General features: G+C 39.0%; 1 protein-coding gene across 1 annotated transcript in view; it reads right to left on the reverse strand.

The window, feature by feature from the left end:
* Positions 1-3,007: 3,007 nt before the first annotated feature.
* LOC149264742 (cell division cycle 20.2, cofactor of APC complex-like) overlaps positions 3,008-15,012 on the reverse strand; it is an 80,671-nt gene continuing 68,666 nt past the window's right edge. The window contains exons 2-5 of the mRNA XM_089400620.1: positions 4,673-4,742; positions 3,924-4,193; positions 3,260-3,838; positions 3,008-3,160 (exon numbers count right to left, since the gene is read on the reverse strand). Coding sequence (XP_089256746.1) covers positions 3,014-3,160; positions 3,260-3,838; positions 3,924-4,193; positions 4,673-4,742 — 1,066 coding nt within the window. The 3' untranslated portion in view covers positions 3,008-3,013. The remainder of the gene's footprint in view (positions 3,161-3,259; positions 3,839-3,923; positions 4,194-4,672; positions 4,743-15,012) is intronic.

The following is a 15,012-nucleotide window of genomic DNA, read 5'->3' on the forward strand; positions in this document are numbered from 1 at the left end:
TAGATTAGGTTAGATTATGCTAGATAAGGCTAGATTATTCAAGGCTAGGATAGATTAGAATTTCCTAGGCTAGATTAGGCTAGGATAGGCTAGGAAAGGCTAGCTAGGCTAGGCTTGGGGAGGGTAGGATGGGCTAGGCTAGGCTCAGGTAGGGTAGGATAGGCTAGGCTAGGGTAGGATAGGGTTGGCTAGGCTATGCTAGCCTAGGCTAGGGTAGGCCAGGTTAGGGTACGTTAGGTCAGGGTAGGATAGGCTAGGTTCTAGTAGGGTAGGTTATGGTAGGCCAGGAGGTTAGATTAGGTGAGATTAGATTAGGATAGGCTAGATTATACTAGGTTAGGCTAGGATAGGCTCAATTAGGTTAGATAAATCTAGATTAGGCCATGTTAGATTAGGATAGATTAGGGTACACTAGGGAAGATTAGGTTAGATTATGATAGATTAGGCTTGATTAGAGTAGGCTAGGATAAGCTAGGCTAGGATAGATTAGATAAGGCTAGATTAGGCTAGGCTAGATTTGGCAAGATTAGGCCAGGCTAGATTAGGCTAGATTAGGCTAGGCTAGGCTAGATTACACAAGATTAGATAAGACTAGGCTAGGCTACGCTAGGCTAGATTATGTTAGATTAGGCTAGGCTAAATTAAACAAGGCTAGGGTGGGTTAGGCTAGGCTAGGCTAGGCTAGGTTAGGCTAGCCTAGGGTAGGCTAGGTTAGTTGGCTAGATTATGCTAGATTAGATTAGGCTAGTCTAGATTAGACTAGACTAGGCTAGGCTAGGTTAGATTAGGTTGGATTAAGCTATGCTAGGCTAGGTCAGGGTAGGCTCAGATGGGCTAGGGTAGGCTAGTGTATGCGAGGGTAGGGTAAGGTAGGCTAGGGTAGGCTAGGCTAGGCTAGGATAGATTATGCTAGCGTAAGGTAGGGGAGGCAAGGTTAGGTCAGGTTATGCTAGGAAAGGCTAGGCAAGGCAAGACTACTCTAGGCTAGTGTAGGGTAGGCTAGGCTATGGTAGGCTAGGCTTCGGTAGGGTAGGATAGGTTAGGCTAGGCTAGGCTAGGCTTGGGTAGGGTAGACTAGGCTAGATTGGTCTAGATTAGGCTAGGCCAGGCTAGGATAAGCTAGGCTAGATTAGACTAGGCTAGGCTAGGCTAAGCGAGACTAGGCTAGGCTAAGCCAGGTTAGGCTAGACTAGTCAATGTTAGTCTAGATTAGGCTAGGATAGGCAAGGGTAGATTAACAGAATTCATTGTTGATACCTCATTATCCCCTTTATTGTTGACTAAAAGGATGAAAATTTCAAAAATAATTTGTTAGACATATGGCAAATGCAGTGCTAACTTTCTAAGTACCAATCAGCCATGCATAATAAATTACAGATCATCTGCAAACTCTGAATAAAACTAAGTGACTAAATGCTGCCCCATTAAATTTAAGAAACCTGACAAGTATCTCCTTTCAATTACCTTAGAACTTTACGAATAGGGAAAACAAGGTTATGATATGGTTATTTCTTACTCATCAATAAATGAATTCATTACCAAAATTTACTAGAAAGTAGCAATAAATAGATGAAACCATGATGGAACTTAATCTACTTTATTGGCACTGAAACCCACACTATTTGGCATAAAGAAAGGTATTGGAAAACACATGTGGGTATGTTAAATTTTAGTACCAGCAAAAATATCAATTAGCGGGGAAGACAGTATGAGAGGCCAAAATCTGACAAGGGTCCCAGAGAAAGCAGTCACAACAATTAACACAAACAACGAAGTTTCAAATCAAAGCACAGGCACCGGATGGAAATCAGACAAAACAAAAAAGCCACAACTTAAACTAATTTGGGAAGCAGATGAATATAGAATAAATATGGTTGTTTTAATAAAAAAAGATAAATATGGTTTATCAGTCCAACAGACCAATAACATATATTAGCAAATGGGAGGAATGATATGATAGATCATAGAACCAATGAGCATGAACAACTTTAACAAACATTCAAAATATGTAAGGTGTCAGAGGACAAAGATAACTGATCAGACCAACAGTTCCATGAGACAGGATCTTGCAACACGGGCACAACAAATGATGATGAATATCACTTGTCCTAGCAGCACATTAGAAGCTCTCAATTTAGTGTCTACTCATTCATGGCTATATCATCAATAGCTGGTATGCATGGAGGTCTTTAGTCAGTTTTCAGTTCTTTTGTCACAGTCAATATTTTTGTAAGGTTGAGAGTTGTAGCCACAAGTCAGGGTAATTCATGGAGTTCTTTCAAGTTTCAAGCACCTATGTATGTGACTATTTTTCTAATTAATGTCTATTAAAAAATGCTTTACTGATCTCTTGAATGAATATATGTGAGAGATGAATTTTGCAAGCCTAAGGAACTGAACTATGGTACAATGTAAAATATTACAAAAAAATTATACAAATGAGATAGCAATATAGATACAGAACTAAAATTATATAGCAATATAGATATAGAATTTATCTCAGGTAAGAAATTACATAATAAGTGCATCATAGCAAAATGAAGAAGATAAATCATTCAAGAATTACCTATAAGATTGAGTAGAGGCGTGAAGGCTTTTTGTAGAATGTGAATCATTCCATGAGTGGAGGAGGCGTGGAGGTTTCTTTGTTGATGTGAATGACATACTTGCTGACACTCATAATGTATCATTTTTAGAACCTTCATTGAAGAATATGGGACTCCAAAGACTTGCCAAAACCATTTTAAATTTTATGATGCAGCTGAAGGAGTGGTTCTTGTCTCAGAAAGCTATTGCAACATTGTTCCATCAGGTTTCACAAAAGATAAATTCAAAGTTCGTGGTATACGAGAAGAAAGAAAGAAGAAACTGTAGCATATTACATTGAAGAAAGTGGAACATGCTCCATGGCAATCCAACAGCCTGCAGAAGAGCTATGTGAAATAGAAAACAGAACATTTAATTACTACCTTGAGTTAAACATCCTCATTTCATAAATATAGAAAGATGCTTATTAGCGGATGTAAGTATGACACTTGCTGAAAGCCCCATTTTCATCTTTACTCTTCACCCTTTTTGAGGTATCAGGAACTCCAAATACTTGCCAAAACCTGAGTGTTTCATCTGCTGCAGCTGATGTAACTGTGTACCCATCAGGGCTCTGAAGAGGTAAGGCATAAGAAGGATCATGAGGACAAATACAGTCATAAAACGAAAGATGAATGCATAAGTACTCATAAAAATAAATCAATTTCCATACCTGTGCCAGATGAAGAACTCGAGAAGTATGACCTATAAGTTCAGTAATATTCACCATAGATGGGTACTTCCATAAGGTTAACTGGTTCTGACTAAATCCATGTGAACTCAGTAACTCACGTTCATGCCTATTCCAGAGTAATGAACAAACTTGGGAATGAGTGTCTAGAGTATTTAAGCAGGCACCTGTGTGAGTATTCCAAAACTTTATAGACCTGTCTACACTCCCTCCACCAGATGCTAAAAGATTTCTTTGGAAGGGGCACCATGCCAAGGCCTTGACTGCTGCACAGTGTTCATCTAAGCGGTGGAGATATTGAGAGGTAGAATTATGGGATGCCATGCTCTGATCCCAAATGTACAATAGATTGTCATTCCCCCCACTTGCAAGTTGTTGGCCAGAAAGAGACCATTTCAATCCACAAACCTCCTGGTCATGCCCTCTGTATGTTTGAACAATGTGCTCTCGCATACGAACATCATGATTGATTATGATCCCATCCCGTCCTCCTGTCGTAAGAATAGGACCATTCCAAGCAAGGGCACCAACACGTGCATGATGACCTTTCAATGCTCTTAACTGCAATTTTATCCATGTCAAAATTTGGAGATTGCCATTACATTGGAATGAAAAAACCTTGAAGAGATAAGGAGATTTTATTTACCTGTTTATCAGATGAAGAGTCCCATAGCTGTATAACAGAATTATTCAACCCAATGGCAATGTGCCTCCCATCAGGTGCCCAGCTAACACTAGTAACAGGGCCTTCTTCATCGTCTGCAATCAGAAGCTCCAATATAGAACTATTTGAAGCATCCCACAGGTATACAGTATTGCCAAGGGCTATGGACAACACATTGTTCAAACTCCAGTCCAGTAGGTTCAAGTAATAATCATCCACAAGGTCTGGTGCATCCAGAGTTCTATCTGTAGACTATAATCAACATGGATAAGTTAAAATATTAAGAAAAAGAAGGTAAATGGCCCAAGGACAATTGTTCTGAGATGGGCATATCCAGTGTACTAATAACGAAAGCCCCAAATACTATTCTGTTTGACTGGACTCCAAGGATATATTTAGAATGCAAAAGTAGGTAAATATCAATGGCTGGGAGTAAAGTTTCATTCATGAAAGGTATTTTTCAGTGCTGAAATAGTTTGTAAATATTTTTAAAAATTGGATTGGGGTGTGGTAGCAAATTCAACATTAAGTGAAAAAGTATAAGGAGACTGTAAACAATCCACCAAATGGACTATTATTGCATTAACAAACACAAGCCATTTTGTACAATCTAAAAGGGCTTAAGGGTTTGGGTTTCTTACACAAGTAAACATCAATGGAAGATCCGGTTCTCAAAGCATTATATATAATGGAATATGATAGTGACCCTTTTTCTGGCCTTCTTCGGCCGCCTTTCGCCCGGGAGGCTTCATGCTCGCACACATAAAGAAGAATGTCGACTTCAAAAGCTGCAACGTTGTCCTGCGGCAGAACAAAATTGGACAACCCAGTTCTGGAAATAGGATCTGCCTAAGATTTCCCCCAGTGGCAATCTGATCAGAGTTTTTGCATAACAGGGCCAGGTACTTTATGCGCCCTCTACTTTATAACCCATATAACATTTTCACCCCACCCCTAAACCTTGGAAAACCTTGTTTAAATGATCTAGAGAAGGATCCAGATTTGGTTGGGGACGTTAGAGAAAACGAAGGAATTGGCGGGAAATCTAGGGTTCTGATTGATGAAGAAGAGGAGAAAATTTTAGGGCAAGAACCTGCGTTGAGATTGGCGGCATTGAGATCTTCTTCAGGTGCCAAAAATATCGTAATTAGTGAGTCCCATACTACTTCGGGTGAGACCTCAGTCCACGCTCCACGGACTATTGCCGAAAGTGCTAGTAGTACGAGGATTTGTTTGGCTAATTAACTTCAAACCTTGGTCAGGCCCCAACAAGCCAACACACACCACAACACTAGAAGCAACAACAACATGTTTGATTATCGAAGAAGAGAAGATGACCGAAGGAATGATCGCAATGCAAGAGATGAAAGAAGAATAAGAGATGCTCCAAGTGACCATGAAGAAGATCGTCATCCTCAAAAGAAGTCAAGATACTCCAGTTATGGAAGTAATGTTGGAAATCAATCTGAATATATCCTTATTTAAGCCCCTACTATTTCCTCTCCTCTAGATTCATGGGATGGTTGGTTGGTTGATAGTGGCACTACTCATCATTTCTCTGGGTATAAGGAAGTTCTCTCTAATTTGGTAGAGAGAGAGTCAAATTTGAAAATTTTTCTTGGAGACAACTCCACTAATCCCATTAAAGGATTTGAGTCCTTCAAATTCCATTTGGAGTTTAGGGAATCTATTTTTCTCCATAATGTGATGTATGTGTCAGGATTGAAGAAGAATTTGGTATCAATACCTACTTTGGAGGACAAAGGGATGAGGGTTGGCTTCATCAAGACTCTACAAGGTTATTGGAAGACCTCTTCTAGAATTGGTCCATGATACTAATCATCTAAGTGAGTTTTGGCACCAAAGATTGGCCCATTTACATTATGATGCTCTTCCGAAATTGATTAAATTGGGAGTTTGGAATTCCTGATGTTCAAGTCCAACATGATGGAGTATTTCTAGGTTGTGCCAGTGGAAAGAAGACAAGGGTACCATTCCCCTCTAGAAAGAACAAGACAAATGATGTCATCCATCTCATTCATTCCAACTTATGTGGTATGATGCCCATACATTCTATTGGTGTCCATCTCTACTACATCACCTTCATTGATGACATTTTAAGAAATACATGGATATATTATTTGAAGCACAAGGATGAAGCTTTCAAAATGTTCAAGGAGTTCAAAGCTTTGGTTGAAACATGGAAGAAAATTAAATCTTTAGGTCCGATAATGATGGTGAGTACATTTCAAATGAGTTCATATATTTTTGGAAGAATGAAGGTATCAAGAAAGACACGATTGTGCCCTATATTCTTGAGCAAAATGGAGTAGTTGAAAGAAAGAACAAGTCAATTGTAGAAGTTTCTCATGGCATGCTCCACGATCAAAAGTTTCGAAAGTTATTTTGGGGAGAAGCAATGAATGTTGTCGTATATGTTCAAAATAGGGTGCCTCATCAAGAATTGGACAACAAGACCCTTGAAGAAGTGTTCACAGGCATCAAGCCTGATGTTGGTCATCTTTGTATCTTTGGTTGTCTTGTATATTTCCAGGCATTGGAGGAAAAAAGAAACAAACTCGAAGCCACGAGAAGAAAAGGTACATTTGTTCGATATTGTGAATATTCTAAAGCTTTTAGAATATATATTCCTAGTCAAAGGAAGGTTGAAATTAGCATGGATGTAACGTTTTATGAAGATGTTTCCCTTGGGAAAGAAAGGGACCTTCCTCTGCCTCCTCCTCTTGAGAAGAAGAATGATGATATGGATATTTTAGATGGTCCTTCCATGCTTGAATCTGAGAGAGACATTGTTGATGATCCCATAGAGCCAATGGATCCCTTAGACCCTCCTCCATGTGATCCTCCTACCAAGAAGAGGCCACTTTGGCTTCGTGACACATTACATGATGATGAGAGATGAGTTCTCATTCGAAGATCATTTAGAGAAAGCAAGAAGCCATGCAGGTACTTGGGATATGTTGCATCCATGAGCACTATGCTTCAATACGAACCTACCACCTTTGAAGAAGTCGTGAAAGAACAAGTTTGGAAGGAAGCTATGGTTGAAGAATATGAGTTTATTATGAAAAATGATGTATGCGATGTTATGTCAAGACTGAAGGGGAAATATGTGGTGACTTTATTCAAGATCAATCATGGAGTTGATGGTAGCATTGAAAAATATAAAGCAAGGTTCATGGCCCAAGGATTCACTCAAAAAGAGGGATAATATTATGATGACATATTTGCACCTATGGCTCAATATACAACCATTCGTTCAATAGTTTCTCTTGCCATAATTCAAGGATGGAGCCTACATCAGATGGACATAAAGACAACATTCCTCCATGGCATGTTATACGAAGAAGTGTACGTTGCGAAGCCATAGAGATTTGAAGTAGAGGATCAAAAATCACATGTCTATAGCTTGAAGAAGGCATTGTATGGCTTGAAGCAATCCCCTTGAGCATGGTATGCCCACAAAGATAGTTATTTGGTGAAGTTGGGATTTGCAAGAAGCAATGTTGATTCCAACCTCTATTTCGAGATAGTCCAAGGTATGTCGTTGATTTTGGTTTTATATGTTGACCATCTATTCTTGACAAGTAGTGAGCCCTTAATGATTGAGTGTAAGAGGGAGTTAGCCTCTAAATTTGAGATAAAAGACCTTGGTTTCATGAACTACTTTCTAGGCCTTGAGGTGTGGCAAAGGCCCGGTGAGATTTTCCTTTCATAAGGAAAATATGTCGTGAAGTTAATGGAGAAATTCGGAATGACAGATGCAAGTCCTTGCCAACACTGATAGAAATGAATTTCAAGAAGTTATGTGGAGAATTTGCAGGATCTGACGTAGCGAAGCCACTCGAGTATAGATAGTTGATTGGGGCTATGATGTTCTTAATGAACACTCGTGCATACATATGCTCTGTCGTGAACATGTTGATTCAATTCATGACTGAGCCTCTCCATGCACATTGGATTGTTTCTAAACACATTTTGAGATATTTGCATGGGATGATCACCCTTGGTATGAGATACACTACCAAAGATGTTTGACTTCATGGATATACTAATGTTGACTGGGCAGGAAATGTTGTCGAAAAGATTGAGAGTACCTCTAGATGTTGTTTTAGTCATGGATCTGCCATGATATCTTGAGTGAGCAGGAAGCAGAAGTCTGTAGCATTGAGTATTGTCAAGGCATAGTACATTTCCACTATCATGGCTAGTTGTGAAGCAGTTTGGTTGAGGAAGCTCTTTAGAGAGCTATTTGAGCAAATCCTAGACACTAAAACAATATATTGCAACAACAAGAGTGGGATATGTCTGGTAGATAATCTTGTATTTCATGACAAGCCCAAGCACATAGAGATTCGATATCATTACATTCAAGACATGGTACATAGAGGAGTCGTTAGACTCCATTATATGTCGACAAATGAGCAGATTGCAGATATGCTCACCAAGGCTTTTCTGAAAGGGAATTTCTTGGTCTTCAAATAGAAGCTTGGACTATTGGATGTGACCCTTTACGATAAGGGTATTCATTGATCAAGAACACTGAGCCGACTCTTCCCCCCTGTCTAAGATCCCAAGGTGAGGAATTGAGATGGAGGGCTCGTAGGGTTATGATATCTCTAGACAATAGGGTCGTAGATATTTCTCCTTTATCCAGTACCCATAGGGTTGGAGATGTTTCTCCCCTATCTTGGTCTTCGTAGAGTATACCCCATTTTTCATCATACCCATAAGTTGGGATTATCGGGATTACCACTCCCTGTGTAGCCAACAATTTGAGAGTGTACTTGGGGGTGTACAAACCAATTTGATTATGATGGAGGTGTTTTACCACATGACTCTTGAGGGTCATTGTTGGTAAGATTAGTGGGAAATAGGATGGGTTGATATGTTCTCCCCTATATCACCTATTGCTTGATTTGGGGTTGAAGATGTTTTGCTCCCCCATGAGATTCTGCATTGAGATGTGCTCCCTGATGTTGATTCAGGCTTATATGTGCTTCCTAATATTATTTTCAAATTAAGATGTGCTCTCCGACGTTATAGAGGGTGGTATTTAATGCTCCCAAATACTTCTTATTTAGGTTCGAGAATGTTACAACAGATAGAGTTGAGCAGAGATGGGACATGATATGACGACAAGATCCACAAGACATAATGTAGTTCGAATTTATCCCTAGATGAGAGGGAGTGTTAATTTGGTAGCTTAGTGACAAATTCCAACCATGGGGATCAATTCCTCTTTTCGAGAGGACTAATTTTGAATATTGAAGTGCTCAATTTGGACAAGGGAAAATCTACTTATGAAGAAAAGCCCACATATGGACATTTGGACAGATCATCCCTAACACGAAATGGTCACCCTTGGAAGCCTATAAATACAAGTGACCTCAAGCTCATTTTCCCCCCACCAAGAATCATCTTATTATATTCTTCATTGATTCGTTCACACAGGTATAAGGCTAGGTTGAGGAAAGAGGTTCGCACAGGTCTGAAAATATAGGGTCTAGAGCTCGCATGTGTTCTAAGGTTTTGGTTTTTGATCACAAGCTCATCAAAGGAAATTTTTTACTCTAACTACAGGCTAGCATGCTCAATGGTGTGGTTGGAAGGTCTCAACTTCATGCACAACTCTTCCTCTTCGCGGTTGGGCTCTAGGGCTAAATTTTGACATATGACCGAAGTTGACTACAGGTAAGAAAAATTTTCTCCGATATATATTGATGCTATAAACATATTTCTGAATGTTGTTGGGTTAATGTTGTTGGATGATTTTTTATTGGGATCATTGTACTCTCTATTGAACATTTTATGACAATCTAATAGAAGAATATTTTTCAAAGGGTTTTCCCGCTTGTGGGGTTTTCCCTTGGCCTTTGACCAAATTTGGTGTCTCTTGTTGATTGTCTCCTTTGTCATTGCATTTATTGTTCTATCTTCAGTTACTATTGATGATTGCAAATATTAATTTTTATTGAAAGATTGCTAATTGAAGAATTGAGTTAGGCTAAAGCAATTAAAACAACATAGAACAATGCAAAAGTTAGCAATGACATGTTATGAAGTATATATTGCAAGTCATCACACTCTCCAAATTGGTTTAATTGGTTCATTTCTCTCAACTTGTTAATGCTTTAATGTGAAGAACTAAAATAAACCCAAATTTGTGAGCATTACACCTCCATATAACTAAACAACTACAAATTTATGTTTGTGCAACATTGTCATAACCCATTTTCAATTAATTTTTAAATTTAAATAGCAAAATTTTTTCCATTATCATATTGAAAAGTGTACATAAGCATAATCACCATTATGAGAAATGAAGAAAGCAAGCTCTGTGATAAGCTAGCAATGAAGGTCTTCCTAGTTTTTTTTGCCTTAATCTCTATACTTTCATACATTATACTATTAATCGCAATTTTAAAAATCCAAAATTTTAATTAAAAAACAATATCACTTGCATAAAACAATATATTTGCTTGTACAGAATGGCTCATTTTTTTTTTTGGGAAATTCAAATTTCAATTATCAAAATTTATATGTATTTAGCTTTTTTTAAAAATAAAACAAAAAAATAACATTAGTCAAGTCTAAATCCGTTTCTATATATAAAATTAATTTTAATAAAAATATTTTATTTTTATAAAATTAAAATACAACATCTAATTAAAATAAATATAATGTATAATTAAAATACATAAAATAAATTCATTTTATCCAATATTTCTTAATTATTTATTGATTTTTTTCCAAATCTAAATAATAATATTATTTTAATATATGATATTTTAAAATTTATACCATCATTGAAATTAAATTATAATAAGAATATTGATAATGTAACGCCCTACGTTCTTGGGCACGGGCGCACGCTCCCTCCGTCCTGAAAAATCAACTAAGTATGCGAAGGTTCATCGTGTGTGCGCGCGAGTATTGGTGAGCTTGTGGAATATATATACGATGGGCGACCGCATATGAGAACGCACCCGCACTTGGGCAAGCCGACGTTGGAGGCAAGCTAAACGTGGGCGTTCGTGTTAATAATTGGAAGGTCGGCCGAGGATGGATTTGCGACCTCACTAGCATATATATTGAATGGACTGCGATTCATTTCAAACTATCGAACACATTCACTTCTACGCATAAGAAGAGGAGAACTGCGCAAGGGGTAAAAGGACTACGCACATCTCATGCGCAGGTTATCTGGAGTGCGGATTTGGAGTCTTTATGCCGGTTGAAGTGTAGGCAAGCGTGCCGAGGTTCGGGTTATATGTGCAGGACTTGGTAAGAAGGTCGAGTGGCTCGGGTGAGCACTTCTTCTTGTGCAAGGGTGCACATGGTTGTAAAGCAGGTTGCTTCTATTGTAAAATTCGGTTAAGTGTGAGATTTGGTTCGGCCAAGACACACTGTTGTATTGTAAACTGATATTCTCAATAAAATTGTCGGGCAGACTCACATTACGGGGAGTTGCCCCTCCCCTTTATACTTGTTTGCAATTGTTGACGTCCTCGGTTTAATTGCATGATTGTAATGAATGAGTATGGGCTTCATTAAGTATAAAGGATAAATTCTTTTACTTGGTTGCGAAACACAAACTAAGTATGTTAATGTGAAAGTAGGCGTAGTCCACGAATGTTAGTATTGGTGAAAAGAAAGCGTTCGGTGGTGCCACACCTCGCTACAAGCGGTTGGAAGATCACCGCAGGTGTAGGGGCATGACAGTTGGTATCAGAGCTCGGTCGGAGCTGGTGACAGGTTTGAAGCTGATAAGCTGGGTTGCTCATGACAGTGGACAACAAGGCATGGCAAGTTTGGGTGAAGGTGAAAGGAAACTCTTGCTTACCTTGGACAGGTTGAAGAGGTTGAAGGAAGAGAGACCCCGAATCCGTGAAGAGCTTGAATCCTTGGAAAGGAATGTTGAGGAAGAGCTTCTTCAACTCGGTTGGGCAATGAAGCAAGATGAAGCTGCCTATTGTGCCAACAAGGAAGAGGAAGCTGTGATAGTTGAAGATGTTGCAAACATGAACATGATGGAGGATGAACTTGAGGATGATCAGGTTGAACCAGGATCGTGCAGTTTGCCAACATGGTTGAATGAGGGGGAGCCTCATGATGATGAACAGGGATTGTCAGTTGTTGGAAAGCTTGTTGGGGTTACTTGTGACCTTGTGATGGAAGGTGCAAGGACCCGGGACAAGGGTGGAACTTGATGATCGTTGTGGAGGATTGGGTCATGCTTTAGCCACATGGAGAATTGGCTAAGTGCCCGGCATGACTCATGGACAAATTGAGGAGGGCACACACTTGTGATGTTTTGGGTGGACTTCTCATGGCCGAGACCAAGAGCAAGTCTTGATGGACACTTTGGTGGAGGAGCTATGATGAAGAGACTCATGACATGATGATGATGAGATGGTTGAGTGACCGAGTTCACTAAACCGAAGATTGAAGACTTGGATGAAGGTGACCAATTGTTGTGATGAGTCTACTTAGTTGGACTACATGGGCAACTTAGTCATGGACATCAGGTTGGAGGCATGAAGACATGAAGCATGGCAGACCTATGCAGGGACATTGTGTGGAAGCACTTGTAGAGGTGTCATTATGGACATCCAAGGAGGAGTGCCAAGGCAAGAATGTTGTGCAGATGGATTTGCTAATGTGACATGGAGATGTTTTGCTTATGAGCCGATGGAGAGGTTGTACACTCTTGTACAACAAGGCCATGGACTTGGATGGAGTTGTGAGCAGCTATGGAGCATTCCTACTACATGGGCAGCTGAGGCATCTTGTATGCTTGCTGAGGTGTTGGTTGGGAATGGTTTATGGAGCTCATGATGACATGAGATTGTTGTGACTTTTAAGGACTTCATATGGTGAACTTGGAGGATCTAATGCATTGAGGAGCCGAGGTCAGGAGACTTTGATGCAGTATGGGATGCATACTTCCAAAGTACATGTATGGGCATGGCTTGGAAGGGTGACTTGATGTGGAGGATCGATATGAGGCACTTTGAGGTGATGGAGTTACAACGATGATGATGATGATGCTTTGGTGATACACTTGAGCATGGGTTGAGTCGAGACTCAACTACTTTCTACACATGGGAGATGATTTGATCGAGGACCATGGGCAGCACATGGATAGATGAGACAAGTGCATACTTGTTTCTATGGAGACTTGAGGATGGCACATTGCAGATGATGGAAAGCGCTTCATGGACCTGAATGGGGCACATCGAGAGTTGATTTGATGAGATGATCTCTTCATATGGAGGAGACACACACATGGACAACATGTTGCAGATGAGATGGATGGAGTTTCCATGGACCTGAGCATGGATTATGGAGATACATACTTTGGTATGGTGAGCTTGGTGGCAGTGGTCACTAGGCCGAGACATAGTGGAGAAAGAGTCTCTACATATGTTGAAGGGATGTTTGCCTTGTATAAAAAGGTCGACATCGTGGATGAATGATGATCTTGGTGGAGAGCTACCGAGATGGTATGTTGTCGAGGACGACAACGATTTCCAGTGGGGGAGAATGTAACGCCCTGCATTCTTGGGCACGGGCGCGCGCTCCCTCTGTCCTGAAAAATCAACTAAGTATGCGAAGGTTCATCATGTGTGCGCGCGAGTATTGGTGAGCTTGTGGAATATATATACGATGGGCGACCGCATATGAGAACGCACCCGCACTTGGGCGAGCCGACGTTGGAGGCAAGATAAACGTGGGCGTTCGTGTTAATAATTGGAAGGTCGGCCGAGGATGGATTTGTGACCTCACTAGCATATATATTGAATGGACTGCGATTCATTTCAAACTATCGAACACATTCACTTCTACGCATAAGAAGAGGAGAACTGCGCAAGGGTAAAAGGACTACGCACATCTCATGCGCAGGTTATCTGGAGTGCGGATTTGGAGTCTTTATGCTGGTTGAAGTGCAGGCAAGCGTGCCGAGGTTCGGGTTATATGTGTAGGACTTGGTAAGAAGGTCGAGTGGCTCGGGTGAGCACTTCTTCTTGTGCAAGGGTGCACATGGTTGTAAAGTAGGTTGCTTCTATTGTAAAATTCGGTTAAGTGTGAGATTTGGTTCGGCCAAGACACACTGTTGTATTGTAAACTGATATTCTCAATAAAATTGTCGGGCAGACTCACATTACGGGGAGTTGCCCCTCCCCTTTATACTTGTTTGCAATTGTTGACGTCCTCGGTTTAATTGCATGATGATAATGAATGAGTATGGGCTTCATTAAGTATAAAGGATAAATGCTTTTACTTGGTTGTGAAACACAAACTAAGTATGTTAATGTGAAAGTAGGCGTAGTCCACGAATGTTAGTATTGGTGAAAAGAAAGCGTTCGGTGGTGTCGCACCTCACTACAAGCGGTTGGAAGATCACCGCAGGTGTAGGGGCGTGACAGATAACTTAATTAATTTTCTAAATTTATAACATTTATAATATTATTAATGAATTGAAAAATACTATTTTTTTTTCTTTTTAATAAATTGAAAAATATATATATGTGTTGGTAGTCGACATTGTTACCACTTTTATATACTACAAAATTTATTTGTGTTTCTCACTTTTTTTTGGAAATAATATAAAAAATAACTTTCCTATATCATTTTCTTCTATTATTTTGTATATATTACTATTTTTATTTATTTAATCTAAATAAAATCAAAAACATATTAAAATAAAAAGAAAAAATTTAATTAAAATAAATATAATGTATAATTAAAATATATAGAACAAATATGTTTATTAATATTTCTTAATTATTTATTATTTTTTCTAAACCTAAATAATAATACCATTATAATATATCATATTTTAAAATTTATACAATCAATAAATTAAGTTTTATTAAAGATATTGATAATTAATTAATTTTCTAAATTTATAACATTATTAATCAATTAAAAATATGTATTTTTTCACTTCACATATGATATATAATTATGAAACAATTGAAGACAAAAACATGAATAATAAGTCACATACAAATGTTGATGAAAAAGTAGATTACATTTATTG

This window comes from Pinus tabuliformis, chromosome 6 (genome assembly GCF_031772625.1).
Source record: "Pinus tabuliformis cultivar Carrire ecotype Pingquan chromosome 6, CPIR1, whole genome shotgun sequence".
Lineage (NCBI taxonomy): Eukaryota > Viridiplantae > Streptophyta > Pinopsida > Pinales > Pinaceae > Pinus > Pinus tabuliformis.